Source organism: Sprattus sprattus, assembly GCF_963457725.1.
Source record: "Sprattus sprattus genome assembly, chromosome: 17".
Classification (NCBI taxonomy): domain Eukaryota; kingdom Metazoa; phylum Chordata; class Actinopteri; order Clupeiformes; family Clupeidae; genus Sprattus; species Sprattus sprattus.
The window spans coordinates 20,813,952-20,832,296 of NC_137915.1; the positions used below are offsets into that span (position 1 = coordinate 20,813,952).

Below are 18,345 nucleotides of genomic sequence, written 5' to 3' on the forward strand. Positions count from 1 at the left end.
GATACTAAAAAAATCACCTTCGACCTGACTAACCAGATATCAACCAAACCACTGAAAAGTAATACATCTGATGAGACACTTTTCAAGGTACCGCGAGCAATTGTGGGTGAGCATAAAACAAAACCACAGCAAATACAGAGAAGCAGTAATGTCAACCAGTATGCGACTCTTCCGGCCAACTGGGAAACATCCAAAGGTTCTTCCAACCTCAGCAGTCTCATGGACTTTTATGCAGAGGATGTAGAAAGTGAAAGAACTTTTTCTTGCAGAAGTCAACCGAGGAGAAAAACTACGTCTTTGTCTGAATCAAAGGACGATGACCTCTTAAGCAAGGCTTTGGATCAAGAGGTACTGCAGCCTAGCAGAGGACAGCTGTCTTCTTGCTCAGACATTAAGTACCGTCTGAGCCCAAAACGGTCCTTCTCTGTCTCTAGTGTGCAGTCCAGTCGACCCTCAGGTACTGGACGCATCTCAAGGTCAAGCTCAAGAGCAAGCAGCATCAGTGACCTCACATCTGCTGCTGACCTCATGACCTTGGATGACATTGTGACTCAGGAGACTATAGTCAACCAAGATGACCCATATAGTGGCGGACACAGAGACCTTCAGATTGGTCAGAGAAATGTATCACCTGACCAGGCTTGGAGCTCAGCTAGTCTGGACAGAACCTCATTTCCTTGGGATAATGAGCTTGACCCTACTCCTCCACCCTCTCCCACGTTCTCACCCACTACCAGACGTCTGTCACGAGCTCCCGGCTCATCTTCTCAGGGTAGTCAGACTTCTCAAGGTAGTCTGTCTCCCAGGGGGCACCTGCCATCCAGGAGCTACACCTGCAATTTGTCAGTGTTTGAGGAGTCAAGTTCCGACTCCACTACGACTGACGATGAGTATTACCTTGACGATGATGAGAATGGCAAAGAGACAGAGCTGTAGGTGGAAATATGATCTGAGCTGTTTGTTTGTTTAATTTATTGTACACTTTTCATTTTCACTGAATGTTTGGTGAGCTGTTTACCAGATGAGCTACAATTGCATTGGGTTGAATAGATTTTGTATGTATGGATAAAGTTTTATAAGCATTTGCATTGTAAAGCACTGCATAAAAACTAAAAGATCTTCTGGATCAGTGGGAAATTGTAAGGGACATCAGTAGATGTAATTTGTTAAGCTGTAAGTTGTAATTTCATGACTTTTTATATTTATAAACCACTCAATGAAATTCTAACAGTTTCGTCTAAACTATAACCATAAAAAGTAGGACCTTCCGGTACAACCTTAAGTTTCTCCATTACCTAAACGTATCTCTTTTCTGATGTGCTCTCCTCTTTGCCCTAGTGCTCTGCTGCATATGCACTGTATCCAAGGCGATTCTCATATTGTATTTAAAGAGGTGGGTCAAAGCTGAAATAAACAAAAGTTTGGTCTTACTAAATCATCACTTGGAAGAGAGGTTGGATGACGCAGCTTCAACATCTGGTGTGAAGGGCGTCTACCATAACATGGTTATGATGATGTCATATTAAAGATCTGTTCCCTTACTAAAGATCCTGTAGTCTGATGATGTTCTCTTAAAATTGTTGGTATAAAATAGCAGCTACTTCATGGTGAAATGTTGCAGGAATTGTGGGCCTCATCCCAGTGTTTACATAATAATAGGACAGAGCGAACGGATTTTGGATTTCGGCATCTGCTTTTGAAGAACAGTGGATTAGCCTAGGCCTAGCCTTTGTCATTATCAACATGTCAAGGCTTGTACAGATTCAAGCTGTCTTAAAATTGTCTTTAAATGGCAAATGTTGATTATGGTAGCTGGTAGCTATAAGGATGAAATCAACTGCCAAGAATAAGGTGACCAGACGTCCCCGGTTTCCGGGGACAGTCCCCGTTTTTGGTGGCCTGTCCCCGGCTGGAGCTGTCCCCGGAAATGTCCCCGGTTTTCACAGATAGACCCGGGATAGAAATTAAAAATTAAAAAAGAAAACATTGACCAAAACGTTTAGTTGCGTAGCCTACACGCCGCAGGCTCAAGCAAGCCAGCCAGCAGCCAGGGCTGCAAGTTCTCGCTCGGAGCTCAAAGATCTAGAATGACCGTCTTTTGAGTATTTTGATTGGTGGAGCGCGGTAGAATCTTTGCTCTTTTTTTTATTTAGAAAGAGATCGCGTTCAATCATTCATTCAGCCAGCTAGTTCTGACAATACAGTACAACAAGATAGGACAGCATTGGGATAGGTTAGTGTCATTGTTTATCATCTATGTCATATATTATTTAACTCATGATCTACATATTTAACCCATGATCTACAATAATCATATTATTTAACCTATGATCTACAATTTGCAACAAGTGTGTGTTAAGCAGCAGCTATCTGTTGGTCAGATGTCAGTCACATCTGTAGACTTGCTAACTAACTTTGTTAACTTTTTAACATTAGCAGTGATACTAGCTACAGTACTATGATATTTCAGTTTCACTAGTCTGGGTTACTACTTAGAGGTAGTTGGCAACTTGACATTAAATGAAACCACTTGAAAGCTGAGGAGTGCGGATTTACATTAATCACAAACCGTATAGCTATGCTATCTCTGTCTGGGTGGCTCCGGGAACGTTGGTTTAAAAGCAGCGCAACCACTCTTCCCTGCCATCAATTTTGTTGTAGGCTTTAGATACAGCCTGGTTGAACACGAACGTTTTCGTTTTATATTGTATCAACATACGTTTTCAAATAGCCCTGGGCCAGGCTGTCAGATGTCTATTTTATCACTATAACATTATACTCAAAATCGGAAGAATATTTTTTTCTTTGTCAAGTTTAGTCAAACTGCTGATGTTATGGCAGTGGGTTGCATTCAAGATGAGGAAGCAAAAACAGTCTCATCAGTTCAATTTTAAGCAGGAGGTAAAAACATTTGCTTAAATATGAGTCATGTGCTTAGGCTACAGAGATTTTCATGTAGCCTAGAGTAAGGGTAGGACTACATTACCTAAAAACTAAAACAAAAAACGTATGTTCTTGTGGTGGTCTCTTAAAAGACACTAATGAAATGTGTTTTTCCCCACATTTACTTCACGTATTCTGCATTAACAAAGATGTCAACTGGAAGTGTGCCACAGAACTTGTTATTATTTAGATTATTCAGATCTCCCCCCTTCCCTTGACATTGCTTGGATTTTTTTTTACTGAAATTGTATTTTGAATCTTTTTGTTTGTTTGTTTCTTAAATCACTTTTGGTATAGTAATACCTAAAAAACAATTCCAAAGATCATGGAGTGTATGGGCTTAATCTGTATTTTCATTGTTCCAGCTGATTACACAGAATATAGGAATACACTGCATTTAGTTTCCTCAATGGCCTTAACATGTTCTATGCTGGAAAAACATACACCTGACAGTGCAGACCAGTCACTTATCAGCCAAGCACAGAGGTTAGGCCTACTGCAAGGAAGCTTGAGTCAACGTGGTTCTTATCACAAAAAATTGGTTCTAATTATCTGGCAAAAGGTTGTTACCTTTACTACTCTTCATTTCAACCACTTTGTGATTAGTTTTGAGATAAATACTCTTTGTTTGACACTTCCCCTTGCAATTTACAAGAACAAGGGTAAGATACACACTGCTTTATGAAAAAGGGCCCAGCCAGTGTCCCCGTTTTTCCGTTTACAAAGACAAAAACTTCATGTTTTGGAGGTATTAACGTATCTGAACTGAAATTGTCCCCGGATTTTGTCTCAGAAATCTGGTCACCTTAGCCAAGAACCCCCTGGCAAAGTCAGGCAACTGTGCAGACATGTTCTGCAGTCCAAAGCAAATACCTGCAATGTTACAAACAGATCTGAAGAGGAAAAAGCCTGGGCTGTATTAAACAACAATTGTTTCTGCCTAATCCAATGTCATTGCAGGGAATCTTTTAAGAAACATACAACTGTAAATCAAACAGGCAACATTCACTTTTGTTGAAAAGGTAGAAGGAAGTTGTACGAAAAGGTCCTCTTCCCTCTTGACATTTCCGTTGCTAAGGTAACAAAAGCCTGCAAACAGTTGGACTTCATGAGACTACGAAGCACCGCGTCCTGCGTGCCAGGTAGGCATATAGCATAGTTATCGTAACGCGACCTATTATCCCGCGGGCCACCAAAAAATCCGCTTAACAACATGTTTTTATCAATATAAATATGGTTTAATGAATCAACCTTACATATTTCAGAAGTGACAGGTGTGTAGACAATGCACAAAGTCTTGTTTGACTCTCAGCAGGATCATTTCTTACCGTATTTTCCAATTTGTTTTGTACAGTCGCGAAATGGCAACAAAGTTGGCGACGACCTATTATCCCGCATTGATGTAAAATGCCGTTGGGAATCAAGCTCAACAAGAAAAAGAATTTACACCGAACGTCGCGAAATCAAAATTCTACTATTTGTATCAGGCTGGTTTGTACACGCAGTATTACAACACTATCTTATACACTTCAATATGCTGTATATGTGCCATTTTTGCTACAAAGCTAATTTAAATACCCTTTTTGGGCAGGGACTTAAGTTTTCCGAAATCCGCGATCCTGGATGACACCAAAATCAATATTAAGTAACGTGTACCAGCGCTTGCGGGATAATAGGTCGTGCGGGATAATAGGTCGGGCTACGATACATAACTTAGCCCCTAAAGCCACACATCATTGCATAACAAATATTCAAGCTATCGTCCAGAAGTCAATTTTCACTGGCGAAGTGTAGAAAAAGAATGTGTGTAAAATTTGATGCAACATTTACATCTGATCGATAGCCTACAGTTTATTCTTTGATAAACAAATCTGTCTCTATTTAGTCTTGAACAGCTGTATTTTATTTAAGGTTGGTTAACCTAAGCCAACGTTACCCGAACTCCGAAAATACTGGAAATGAAACCTTTCTAACAATGACATTTGGGTCCTTTTAGTTAACTTGGTTATGATAGTATGAAGTTTAATATTCGTAAGTTAAATAAGTGTCGCTCCTAGTCTAAAATCGATCTCTGCATAACATATAATCAGTTGGAATACCATGAAGTAGCCTGTGGTAACAGAGGACATGAAGAACGACGACAATGGTAAAGGTCGAATTCATGACGGTCATTGTCAAGTGTAATTCTACCGATTTTGATAATAATCTTGTGTGCGAGACTGGATAAAGGTGATAGGTTTCGGTAGATTGACTTACCTGAAATCATAGATGAAACTGCAGAACTATGTGCTGTTCAAAAGACAGTCCCTTCAGGATTTTGCAATTTTGTGTTTTCGCAAATTCAAGAATTTCCCGCAATTGCGGCTTGCAATTTTCTGTTATTGTGCTGCCAACCACTAAGCTATATTTTCTTAATTGAAGTGTGCACTAATGAACCTTTCAGGGTTGTGTGTTTTCTCCCATTTGTTCAGACCTTTGCAACCATGAGGAAGAAAAATAAGAAGCATGCTGAAAGGTTAGCATCATTAACCATTATTGTGAACTACACTGCTTATTTAAAACTGTCAAATAGGCCCAAAATATGTGGTGCAATCATGTTATTGTGCCTTTAATAATGAGTGTCTAGTTTCAGATGTATCTGTAGAAAGGGCGGATAACCTGTGATTGCTATTGGGTACTTTAAGTGTCCCTTCAGTCTATGCGAAGATACATAATACATTCAGATGTGTACAATTTTGGAAATACTTAAGCCTTCTTGCAGTGCTGCCACTACGACACCGGTAGAAGATTTTCGATCTGAGGAGAGCAGCACCCTGGGCCCTGCAGAATATGAGATTCAGTGTGACAAAGCAGTCAAAGTCATACAGAAAACATGGAGGAGACATGTTGTAAATATTACAGTTTCTGTCCAAAGTAATGGACACATGGACTAATGTCCACATACAGTATTTTTTTTAATATATATCATAATCTGAATAAAAGCCTCATAATATAATAAGGATACATCTGTAAGAATATGTAGTTTCTATAGTATATTTTGTTCTGGTGACAGTTCTGCTTGTAATTTAGGATATTCAAGTCTTCAAGTACTTCAAGGAACTTATAAACTTCCATAACCAGGGAAACCCACGTGTCCTGCTGAAACATGTCAATCCCAGAGAGGTAACTCGGGCCTAAGTAAAAGTGAAACATTCTATGTGAAACTTACACATTTCTACCATCTATGATTATTGAACACTACTCATTGACTATCAAATGTGATTGTTCCACAAGGCTGGCATCCTTGATCCTGCGGCAGGGGTCTTCATCCGTTTTAGACTGGGTGGAGTGAGTACAGCCTAACTTGCATTGTGGAGCAAAATGTAAACCCAAGGTCATATCTTTCGTAACACATATTTTTTTATTTTCATTCGCCTACTAGACCACCTTTCCACCAAACATCTACTATAAGATCTTCACTCATCGCCCCATAGTGGATTTATGCGCCAACAGTCCCAAAGACTACACACGTGAGTCCCAAAGGCGACCTGTTCCTAGGCAGATACACAACCACCACCCAGTGGCCCATGATGACAGGTCAGGCTGGTATAAGCGAGTTGAAAATAATGGATGGAGAGTACTAGCAGGAAAGGTGGGTTTGTTTCCACCTCCCAGTTTCCGTTTGTTTTCTGCACATGTAAACCTTTGCTGTTTATGCTCAGCTTCAACTGTATATTTTCTTTACAGATTGCTTTTTTTAGTGATGCAATTACTGTAGACACTTCTGCGAAGAAGTTGGAGCACAGGCATACCAAACTTTTGCGACGGCAAGATGTTGAAAAGAGAAAAAAGTTGAAGAAGATTGAGTGGTTTAAAAAAATGTGAGTTAATGCAACATATCCACTTTAATAATGTTCACTGCTGTCGTTTGCATATCAGTACTTCATATAAAAAGATGTCCACAGTATATGGACATGGGTAAAGATAATGTAACAATTTGAAACTGATTGGCTCAAAACTTTTGCAATTCTGATCACTCTAGTGACTAATCATATCTTGTTAGCCAAAATGTCTAAAGAAATCTAGTTAAACTGTCCCAAGATGAATTCACTGGTTTGTGTGCAGGTATGAGGAGGGAATTCTGTGTGCTAGGACCCAGCACAAAGAGACAGCCCTGTTGGTGGAGAAATCTACATACGGCTTCATGTGTGCCGTGGAGCAGCTTGGACCTGAAATCATAGCCGAGTGGGAAGTGGACGAGCTGCTGGAGTGGACGAATGCACTCAACTTTGACAAGTAACTTACCAAAATATTTTCTTTATCACAATTGGTTGGCTCTGAGGGTTCTGTTCTGTTATGCAATAGAACAAGTCAGCTCATGTTTTGTCTCAGATGAGACCGTTATAGAACTTTCATAGTGAATACTATGAGAAAGATGGAAATGGCAGATTGAGATTGTACTTACGATCAATTACCATTAACTATTAAATATCTTAGGTTAAACACTGTTGATGGACATGAGCCTCCATTTCTGTTCTTTGATCATACTAAAAGATTATTTTACAATTCTTTAGGTATGTTGATGAATGGAAGACAGTGGGCAGCAGCCAGTCATCTGAATATGTGAAAGGTATACCACTTTTGACCAGAAAGTTGGTATACCTTGTTTTTATATTTCATGGTTTCATGACAAAGTGATCTCTAAGCAGTACCATAGCAGACTCTGCTGGCCAAAAGGACACAGTGAGTGAACAATTTATTTTTTCTGTTTGCAGAAAAGAGACTGGTGCTGTCCAGACATGACCCATGTGCATTTTCTCAGATGGCTCAGGATGACAGCCAGTTTGTCACCAACAGCAGTGTCCTTCATCCCCAGATCTCAAGTCTAATCAAGTCTGACCGTTCATCAGGCCCCTCCTGATGGACTTCCCAGACTGGAATTAAGGCTGTGTACTTATTCATGCCAAAAACTGAGTTTATCCTTGACAACATAAAAGGAATAAAGAAGTATATGCTAGTCTAACAGTATAGTTGTCGTTTTTTTCGTCAGATTTTTTTGAAAACTCCATCATTCACCCTTTTATCTGTGTTGAGTGGCATTAAGTCAACGTGGACTTGATAAATGCTCATGAACGCTAAGTGAGACTTACAAATTACGATTTTGAAACCTATTGAATTGCCTTCGTAACACAGTGTCTTAATTATCTACATGATACTTACATCAGATAGGTTAGTCAGGTCGAAGGTGATTTTTTTAGTATCTTCCGAGTCCGTCTGGGCGACATCTTTTCAACGCGAGAAGTGGTAGCCTACGTAAACAAACGCGAATGAGATAAACCAATTGCAGGAGTCTGTCCACCCGTAACTACAACGCCATCATGGCGGATTACAGAGAGTCGCCCTTTGCCTCTCGGCCAAAAACATTAGATCCTGCGGAATATTTTAATCTTTCTCCAGACTACAGACGTGCTGAAGAAGAGAGGGCAGCGTTGAGAGCCAATCTGAAGAGGCAATATCAGCTACAGCTGAACAACCCTCTCAGAAAAGAGCTTATTGTAAGGACGAATCGACAGCTAGCTAGTATTGCTAGGTAGTTGTATTGAAGCAAACTGACTAACCAGTGATTGATAAGTCGTGATGTAATTTATCTTAATCACACTCTTTCCTTCCTTGTAGCCATTGAAATGTGTAGATAGCTTATCTTTTCGTTACATAAGGAAACAATTATGTTACTGAAATACGACCAGTTACCAAGTCATGCCATGGTGAACAAGTGACCTTGCTTACTGAATTTAGCTATCGGCTGCTAGTTAATGTTAGCGTATGCTAACGCTAAGTCAGTGACGCTGATTTATCTGAAATAAGTATCAATCTTTGAGCATGTATTGTTTTGTTATTTTTACGGGCAGCTTGAGTAACGTTATTGTTAATGCGTTTTGTTCATCAGTAAGATTGCTAATCAATTTTGCAAGGATAAAAACTGACTAGGGAGAGCAATTTCTGTGTCGTTTTCTAGGCTAGTTAATAAAGCTATGTATTGTAAAGTACAGCATCTTGCTATTTTATATTTGTATTTTAACTTAACGATGTACAGGAGTTTATTCATTTTTGTGATGTCTATACAGGAAGACCCTGCTCTCACACGCTGGGTATATGCAAGAGGTAACGTTTATCCGAACTTCAGACCCACAGCTAAAACTTCACTCTTGGGGGCACTGTTTGGAGTTGTACCCCTCTTCGTTTTGTACGCTGTTTTCAAAACAGACAGGGTGAGTGTTTCCAATTATGTGCATGTATATGACGTGAAGTTGCCTAGGTGGAGCTCCGAGATCTGGTTGTAGGGAATATCGTTTAATGAGGCTTTGTATTTCAATTCCTTTTCTCCTGTCGTTTGTTTCTGAAAATAAGCAATAACTTAAAACCGGAATCAAGTGGACAAAAGTTAATCATTATGTATTTGTATTATGTTATTGTTTGGAAATATATATGTTCCTCAGTTTTACATGAACACAGCATCATTCCTTACATCAGACACAGCACTGTAACATATGTCAGTGGGCTGTTTACTTGTGTGACATGTTTTGATACCACCTTTTTAACCTTAAGGCTGTTCATTATTCTCAGGACAAGAGGGAAGAACAGATCAAAGCCGGAACCTATGACCGAAAATACAAGATCTCATACTGATCCAAACTGCTGAGGTCCAGACATGTCTCCTAAATATGTATAAAGTCTATTACTGTCAGAATAAACTTGAATAGTTGTTGGAAAGTTTCATTTTGTCATGGTTTCGAATTGTTACTGCAAGTAAAGGAGTATACTGTGTAGATGGTGTAGTGCCATTGGTGGTCTGTAAAAAGGCAAAACCGTACTGAGAACTGACATGGGGAAGATCACGGTCAGATGAAGCAGCTTTAATGGAACATATCTTTATTTTTTCTTGAAAAACATGAAATGTAGTTGAGGAATGGCCAGGAGTAATTAATATAGTCTGCCTCTTCCAGTTGCACACTCCATGTTATCTTGAGCATAATATAAGGGATAATAGAGAAAGATATGAGTGGGTTGTTTTTCTCCCTCCTCTCAAATCAACTTTGTATGAGCACTTTTCTCCGATTTGTCACATTTTCTACTTGGTAGTGGGTTTCCAGTTGGGATTGAAGTGGCTCTTGAGAGTTTCCCAGCACTTGTAGTAGCTTTTGTCCAGACGCTGGCATGTCTGCAGTCCCCACTTTGTGACTGCCATGCTGAATGATGATTCAAACATGAAGGCCTGTAAACACAGGAGGCAGTAGTGTTTCTATTTATGTGAGGAAATCTCTATCTTTAACTCCGTGGGAGACTACAATTTTCAAGAAGTCTTTGTGTCCTGTAACATAATTCAACATACAAAGCATCTGAGGACTGCCAACCTACAATGCAGTGTTGGAGCCGTTTCAGATTAAGGACTGGTAACCTTACCATAGTTCCCTCCGCAACCCTCTCGGGTGTAAGCACAGACGTGCTGTTCTTCTCAAAGCAGTCTCCGTCTGGCCCATGGGGGGTCATGATGCTGTGGAGACTGCCACCTCCTGGCTGGAAGCCCTCCTCCTTTGCCTCGTAGTGACCCTTGATCAGGCCCATGAACTCACTCATGCAGTTCCCTGTAATATTGACAGGGGGAGCTCTGACACAATATAACATGGAGTAGGAAAACCAAGAGGAAGGGGAAAAGTGGTCTCTGATTTAATAGATTCTTATGGAGATGTGCAGGCTTACGGTGGTAGTATGGGGGGCGGAAGGTGTGGTCCGCCACACCCCAGCGAGGGGGGAAGATCACAAAATCAGCAATGGCGACCCCTGGACGTGTAGACTTGGCTGTTAGAACTGTGAAAATGGATGGATCCTATACAATTGTGGATAGGGAAAAATCAAAATGCAACCTTAACACAACCTAACTGAAGACATGTGCTTGAGTGAGGAAATAGAAGCATACAGGCAGAAATAGTTTGAAAGTGTGTTTTAGGCTTACGGCATGATCGAAGGCCACACAGTTAATGACCATGAAGTTCTCCAAGTTGTATTTGTAAGGAGTGTAGTTTCCATGCCATGCCACCACATTGAAGGGAGAGAAGTCCTGTGAAAAACAGCAGGAACAGACAGGCTTGTAAGTCCCAGCACTGATTGGTAGGTAGTGTGAGAGTAAACTGAGCATAGCTCTGAATTCATGGCCTGTTTATTTTTTTTCTTTGTCAGTTATGTGTCACAATAGACTCAACGATAGACTCTGAGATTAGTCACAGTGTCACACTTTCACAATCTTTTCACAGTTCTGCTCAGTTTGGAGGATAATAAAAAGGGAATTGTAAAGTATTTGTAGTCTGGTCAAATGTATCTTGATTGTTAAAGGCACCGCAATTTTATATAACGCTCTGCTGATAATGTTGTTGTGAAGAGACATTGAATAGTGGCTGTAAAAAATCAATACAATTCATTACAAGAGAGACTGCCAACTGTTCTGACCCCTAGAGCCCCCTGTTGTAACCAGACTCACCAGAACAACTAAAATAAACTTATCAACAAACATGAACGCACACTCTGAGCAACAGTGCCTGCAATTGTGTTTGAAAGTACAGATGCAGGCAACCACACAAAACACAGACAATGGAATTATACAATATACAATAATATAAATTCCCACAAGTAAACATTTGTTGCACCCCGTTGGGCTTACAAGACCCTGTGCTTCGCTATCTCACAGGCATAACAACTCCAATGATAACTCCCAGCAGACAAGATTAAAAAAGAGCAACAGAAAAAAAAACACTCCCAAACACAAAACACAAACATATTGGCCCAGCCAAGCAAATAATAAGTTAATTTGAGCAATTTCAGCTCTCTGTTGGAGGGAAAAAACAGCAGGACCAGGCAGCAGCCTTCTCCACACAATGGGGTCCACAAACCTGCTGCATTTATGCGGGAGAGGGAGGGCCGCCTCTATCAAGAGAGAAAACAGCCCGCGCCCCTGATTCGGGCATCCTGTGTGCTAACAGGTGACTGAGGTCCTGCATACACCTCCGACGCATTTTTCCCGTAATGAAAAATGACACTGCGTGCCCAGTGTGTCGCAAAAACACCGTGGTTCTCTTATCTCTGTTTCTACATTCTCCTGGAAGCCATAACAAGTCAATCTAATTATCCACACAACAGGACACTCTGGAAAATAATTTCAGAGTGAAATATGCTCAAATTAATGCTTAACTCAGGAAACGTTTTGCCTATGAAAAGATATGTGTGTATCCAGTGAGACTGCAGGATGCGTTAAGTAATTAAAGGTAATTTAGCCACAAAGGATTGTCAGATTTTCTATTGTTAAACTCACTCTTTCAGAGGTAGATTACAGAGCAAACAAATATGTAGACCAAATCAAAACATATCTTTTGGAAAGGAAGTGAACGTGAAGGTACTTTATTCACTTCACCTTAATTTATCATTTAAAGGAAAAGCCTAAGACAATCTTGTCATATCTGCAGTTTGTTATAGGCTCTGTTCACTTGATATTCAAAGGCATAACAATAAAAGAAACGAAGATAAACAGTAACCCACACTTATTTTCACAAGTGTTTTTGACAAAATCACACAACCTGGCCTGTCTCTGTGACAGATAAAATAACATCACCCCTCACCTGCTGACAGGAGAATAGCTTCCCTTGGTACTTGTTGATGATGGTGTATCCATTGACTGTGCGGTCTTCGTACCAGGCCACTGGTGCCAAGAAGTCTCTGGGATTGGCCAGGCCATTGGCCCCTGAGTAATATCAAGTTATACAATTAGTACCCATCCTCTGTTCAGTAATGTTATTACTACCATTGTCTGGGAGTGTATTTTATATCTGTAGCACAGTGCAGTCAGCACCTATTGGTCCCAGATCTGGGAGCTCAAAGTGAGCACCATAGACCTCCAGGATGTAGCCTCTTGTCTCTCCAAACACATCAACAGAGAACCGCATTCCTTGCTGTAAGACATCAGAAATGAATGGTAGATGATGGGGACCAGACAAATAAGATATCAAAGCTGTTAAAAGTAGAACAACAATAAGCTCTAAGTGAGGATGCATTCTTAAGATCTTTGATGATTTGAACTGGATTCTTTTTTGTCACCTGTTGTGTTGTGTGCCTGCCTTACCTGGATAACACATATCTCATTGGGCTCGACCATCATCTTCCCAAACTCAGTTGTAATGAGGATTTCACCTTGCTGAGGCACTGCAGAGACACTTAAAATAAGCTTAAAATTGTGTACACTGAATATCTCGTCCAAAATTCTAAATCAATAGTACTCACTGCCACCAATTCAGACGGTTATTAATACAGTTATTTAAGATGGATGTTCCTCAAAATTCCATCTTACCAATCAGGAAGTCTCCATCTGAATTCTGGAAGCAGCTGTTAGGGAGAGAAACATTAGTTTTTATGTGATCTCAGTCAGAAATTATCTTTTCTATTTTGTGTAGGTGTGGAGCAAGAGGATTTCCCTCCTGTCCCACCTAACATTTAGGCTCTCTGCTGGAAAACGCAAATGTCCGCAGCGGCGTAATAACGACTTAACGGGCCCGAGTGCAAACCAGCAATCGGAGGCCCCCTTACCCTCGTATCGTCAGGTGAAACTAATGATGTTGTGACTTTGAGAGGCACAGGCAAATGTACTTATGATGTACAGTACACATTAAGGGTTGCTACAATATGTTGTCATGAAAACACCAATGAACACAGTATTTCATCGATCAAACTGATTTTGGAGAAACAGTGTATAATGAGCAGATGGGACAACACATGGGAAAACATTAATACAACTTCTTCAGGGAGTTATCAAACATTATTGTGAATTACGAACATTTACATGGATTTATGGGAGCAGCCGCTCACTGATCTCAAAAAGAAACTGGAAACATCCCATGGTTTCTGACAGTTTCAAAGTGAGGCCACACGCAAATCATGGCGGCCATTTTGTTGGGACCACTTTCCTGCTTGAGACCAATGATTATGACGGGCGATGAATATTATATATAAGATATTTAATGAATTTGCATATGAACACCCTGAACACTCCTCGCCACGAATCCAAATGAAGATAATTTTGGCAGTTTTGCCACCCTTTCATCCTGCTCTTTGCGTTCGTGCCGCTTCCTGCAGCCGTTTGAAGGGCATGGGGTAGCCTACTTCTCGCTTACTCAACACACAATGCAACACAACACAGGATGGGAAACACTCCGGAGAGGAGGCCGTACTACTTCTTCATTTGGATTTGTGGCGAGGAGTGTTCAGGATAACTCTACGTCTGACCCTTCAACTGGCAGTACCCTTCAACTCGCAGGAGATGATGAGCTGTTTGGAAAGGCAAAAGTTTTGTCTGACCACTATGACAGGGACATTGCGCCCACGTTTCTAGCGCAACCTCTAAAGTTCACGCCCTGCTTTTAAAGCAGCGATTTCTCAGCAGTCATGAGTGCACACCTCGCCGAATGCTGATGTAACCGAGTGGTTATCAACAATCTGAGTTTTTGCTATCTGTTGCACTCATGACTGCTGAGAAATCTCTGCTTTAAAAGCAGGGCGTGAACTATAGGAGTTGCGCTGGAAACGTGGGCGCAATGTCCCTGTCATAGTGGTCAGACAAAAGCGGGCCCCCTTTCGCCATGGGCCCTAGTGCAGCTGCACACCCTGCACTCCCTATAGTTACGCCACTGAATGTCCGCCATTGAGTCCCATGCAGCAACATTCCCTTCAATTCATCTTATATTTTCTCCTTTCTGTTAAGAGACAATATAAGATAAGTCAACTCCAGATGCACCAAATGTTCTTTACCATCCAAATCTGCTTTTACCCTGGTGTGGTTAATGATCAATCCACTTGATCCTAAATTGGAGACGCATGGCCGATTGTTTGTTATCATCAAAGGTTACGCCCCTTAAACATTATGTGAGTGACATGTGCATATACTCTGGCACATGCCCATGAACTGGAGAGATGCCCCCAAAAAAAGGATGTAAGATGAACTTCAGCAGAAATGAAATTGACGTACCGTGTAATACACTTAAACAAAGTAAACATGTGTGTACATTTTATTGTATGATATTAAAACTTATATTTCCTTGCGTTGGGCAAACAATTTGTGAACTGTGAAAATAAGATGTTTTTTCTTGTCTTGGTAAGAGTGCTCTGGAAAACATTGGTAAATCCCAGAAATAGTACAGTTTTTCATATATCCCTTCCTGCATGAGGCCCAATGTGTAACATATCAAAGACTCTATGTCTATATGGCACACTGTATATTAAACAACACATTTACTGGTGTCTCAACACAAACCTGTCAGTCATGGAGGTATTGCAGGAGTACACATGAATGGCGATTCCATTTCGGGATTTGGAATCACCTGCTCCACACAGAGTGTGTAGACCCTGTTACGAGAAACATGTTAACACAATGAAATGAACCCAAAAGTAGATGTGCTAGGGTTGTCACCCATGTTAACAGTGAATGGTAAGTCACCATGAGGAATTGCAATTACAATTCTGTGCTGTAGGCCACTGAGAGTCATCTCATACAAAGGGCCACTGAAACTAAATGATCATGTAACATGAATCATTCCTCATTCATATTCAATTCAGTTCAGTTACAGTTTGATTAGGACATTTTAGCTTATAGGGTGTTCATTGTTGGAGCTATAGATGTTGAAGGTATATTCTGAATCTGGAGTATGCACATTATTTTCACTGGAATAAAGACTGATTTTGTGTCAACTTTGACATGCCTCCATTTTCCTGTTTTACAGCATAAAATCTGCACTTACCGCTACAAAGCAAACTTTCTTCTCAGAGGCTTTGGGTATAGTGAATGGCAGCCATCGCAACTACGGAACATAAATCAAGCAAAGCAGAGGGTTCTTGAGGAAGTGAACGGGGAACATTATCTGGGACATCAAGCAGTGAATTGTCAATGAATGTTAATAGACACTAGGTCTTTTACTACCTGATTGGGGTCAGGGTCAACCTCATTCCAGCTCTCAGTTAGGTCCTCACACTTCATTGCTGTGAAGGGCTTATGCCGAACAGATGGTAAGATGCGATAAAACCAGCTGAGGAAAAACAAAACAATGTATTTGACTTAAGAGAGCTAAGAAATATTGCTGGTTACAGTACTGTAGAAAAACATATTCTGCTACTCCTCAGGCCATTATATAAACTAACTGTCAGGTTGGTACCTTCTTTTGTTGGAGGAGCGTGGACAGGTGAATGCAGACCCAGAGAGTTGCTCAGCATAGAGCCCATATGGACACACCTGTGGGTTGTTCTAGAAGGCAAAAAAAATATATAATTTGTATTTAATACAATAGGTCTCAAACCAGAAAGGTTGGTTGTAACAAATAAAGAGGTTTTGACTTATGATGGATCATGGAATGGAACATTTTGGGGAAGAGTGAGCAGAAGAGTGAGCCTTGGCATTTACCTGCCCTTCTGGTAGAGCTCCAGGACAGCGAGGGTCTTCAGAGGTCAATTCATTCCCGAAGCCGCTAAGGTACTAAAAAAAAATCATGAAACCAAAATGATTAATGAAACAAGCTGTGTAAGCAATGCATATTCTGAATGGTATTAGTGTGTAGGGTTATGGTGATTATCAGGGATGGTCATGAGGGTTTAGGCAGCTATAAATGCTTGTTAGTACATTGAGGTTTGTCTCTATAGGGCAGCCCAACTTGGCCCCATCACAAACCAAAAAAAATTTGCTGAGTCATGCGGCGTCTGCAAGTGTCTTTCCAAAAGCTGTTTCGAATACATCCACAACAGGTCAGATAGAGTTGTATGAAGATTGTATGTGGGGTCTTAAGTAATAAAGGGCTCTGTTACATTATAAAACTAATCTAATCTACGTATCTATAGAGTGCTCTTAATAAGCAAATCCAAACTGTCATATCTTACTGTAAATTAATTCACTGACTGAAACCTATAGTCTCTTTCACCAAATCACTAATACAAAAAAGGGTCTGAACAAAGTCCCCATTAACAGTACACAGGTTTGATTGTCTGTTGTGGACAGAGAAACACAGGATTGTACATAACTTTCCTAGGCTACAAAGCTTGCGTGACTGACATCTGGGCAGCTGTTGTTTCCAGCAATCTGATTGGCTACTGGGAACGCCCCTCAGATGGTCATCTTCAAAGCCATCCTTGATGCAAACTATTTAGAATAACTTTCCTTTAATTTACAACAATACAAAGTTCCATGTCGATTCGGCGTTATGATTACATTATGAGTAGTCAAGACGGTTAAACATTAAATGACAGAAATGTGTGGAAATACATGGTAAACACTGTATGGAACAGTGCTCTGAATGAAATATCGCAGAACAATGTAGTAATAGCATTTTTCACATTTAAAACGAACAAACAAAGCCTTCAATCAGTATTTCAGTGCAATAGTCTACATACCTTGAGACCGGCCATTGTGCGTCTTGCCGTTAAACTTCTAAGTTGCAGGGAGTTTTCGTTCACTCTCAACGAGCTTCCCGATGTTGTGTCGAGTGAGAGAGCCTGCGAGAGGCTTTGGTTGTTATATCCTATTTCTCAATATGGGTTTAATTGAATCCAGACATGGTTTGTGACGTAGACTGAGCGAAGTTTTGGTTTGCGCTGTTGGGGGGTGGGGTAGCGCGATGGTCATCGAAAAGGTGGGCAAATAATGACCTGCCGTCTGTCCAAGACAAACCTTACGCTTCTGCTCAGACTAAAGTTCATATAGAACCCAGTCTACGTGCTGATAGCCACTGTGTTTATCCATTCTTGTTTGCCATTTTGAAAATGCGTGCATGGGTGTGTATAATGCCACATCTCATGGGATTCGGTGAAATTTAAATGAAATTAAGAAAGCTGTGCGCGACTAATATACTTTTGCAAGAGACTCTGCCATACAAACTAGGCCTACAAAGTAGTCTATCGAATGTGCGTTAGCTAAGACAGATCACTGGCCTCCATTTTAATGCATTTCTGCTTTTCTCAATAAATGAAAGAAAGTGATAGCCAAATAGCCAATATACTGTCACGAGGAAGCAGTTTCCATGTTGCGTTGTATTCTATTCCACCATTTTCTTTTTGAAGGAAAAAAAAGAAAATCTTCTGCATTTCTGCCGCGGAGGGGAAGGGGGGGGGGGGGGGGGGGTTGAACTGGTTGGTGGGTTGGCGAGGTAAATGATGGCAATTCTCATAGCGAGGAGCAAATAAACTCGGAGCAGCAGAAGTAACTGTTCTCTAGTGAAGCGTGCAGCTGTGTCGGAGCTCCTGCTGTCAGGCAGTTTAGGTGCTGTGCTCAAGACGAGAAAGCCTAATGCCAGAAAATATCTCGACCCAGTCTGCGGAAATTGATCTGCTCCTCGGGGTAAAAATGACTGA

At 40.7% G+C, this 18,345-nt stretch overlaps 3 protein-coding genes across 3 annotated transcripts; 2 read left to right on the forward strand and 1 right to left on the reverse strand.

The window, feature by feature from the left end:
- Positions 1 to 528: 528 nt before the first annotated feature.
- Positions 529 to 7,843, forward strand: cUnh11orf65 (chromosome Un C11orf65 homolog; the record flags this gene model as incomplete). Its single annotated transcript, XM_080855487.1, has 10 exons — positions 529 to 932; positions 5,387 to 5,458; positions 5,705 to 5,831; positions 6,013 to 6,105; positions 6,217 to 6,270; positions 6,365 to 6,574; positions 6,670 to 6,803; positions 7,048 to 7,218; positions 7,497 to 7,552; positions 7,698 to 7,843. The coding sequence occupies 10 exons, from the start codon at positions 529 to 531 to the stop codon at positions 7,841 to 7,843; spliced, it is 1,467 nt and encodes a 488-aa protein (XP_080711613.1).
- A 439-nt stretch (positions 7,844 to 8,282) lies between these two features.
- Positions 8,283 to 9,696, forward strand: ndufb4 (NADH:ubiquinone oxidoreductase subunit B4). Its single transcript, XM_080854913.1, has 3 exons — positions 8,283 to 8,477; positions 9,048 to 9,191; positions 9,547 to 9,696. Exons 1-3 carry the CDS (start codon positions 8,301 to 8,303, stop codon positions 9,607 to 9,609), a joined length of 384 nt encoding a protein of 127 aa, XP_080711039.1. The 5' UTR covers positions 8,283 to 8,300; the 3' UTR covers positions 9,610 to 9,696.
- Positions 9,697 to 9,967: 271 nt separating this feature from the next.
- On the reverse strand, positions 9,968 to 17,455 carry hgd (homogentisate 1,2-dioxygenase). Its single transcript, XM_080854728.1, has 14 exons — positions 17,389 to 17,455; positions 16,409 to 16,480; positions 16,164 to 16,252; positions 15,932 to 16,037; positions 15,753 to 15,812; positions 15,269 to 15,360; positions 13,313 to 13,347; positions 13,088 to 13,167; positions 12,818 to 12,917; positions 12,588 to 12,709; positions 10,934 to 11,038; positions 10,681 to 10,807; positions 10,384 to 10,565; positions 9,968 to 10,195 (listed from the first exon to the last, which is right to left on the reverse strand). Exons 1-14 carry the CDS (start codon positions 17,401 to 17,403, stop codon positions 10,052 to 10,054), a joined length of 1,329 nt encoding a protein of 442 aa, XP_080710854.1. The 5' UTR covers positions 17,404 to 17,455; the 3' UTR covers positions 9,968 to 10,051.
- Between the last annotated feature and the right edge of the window lie 890 nt (positions 17,456 to 18,345).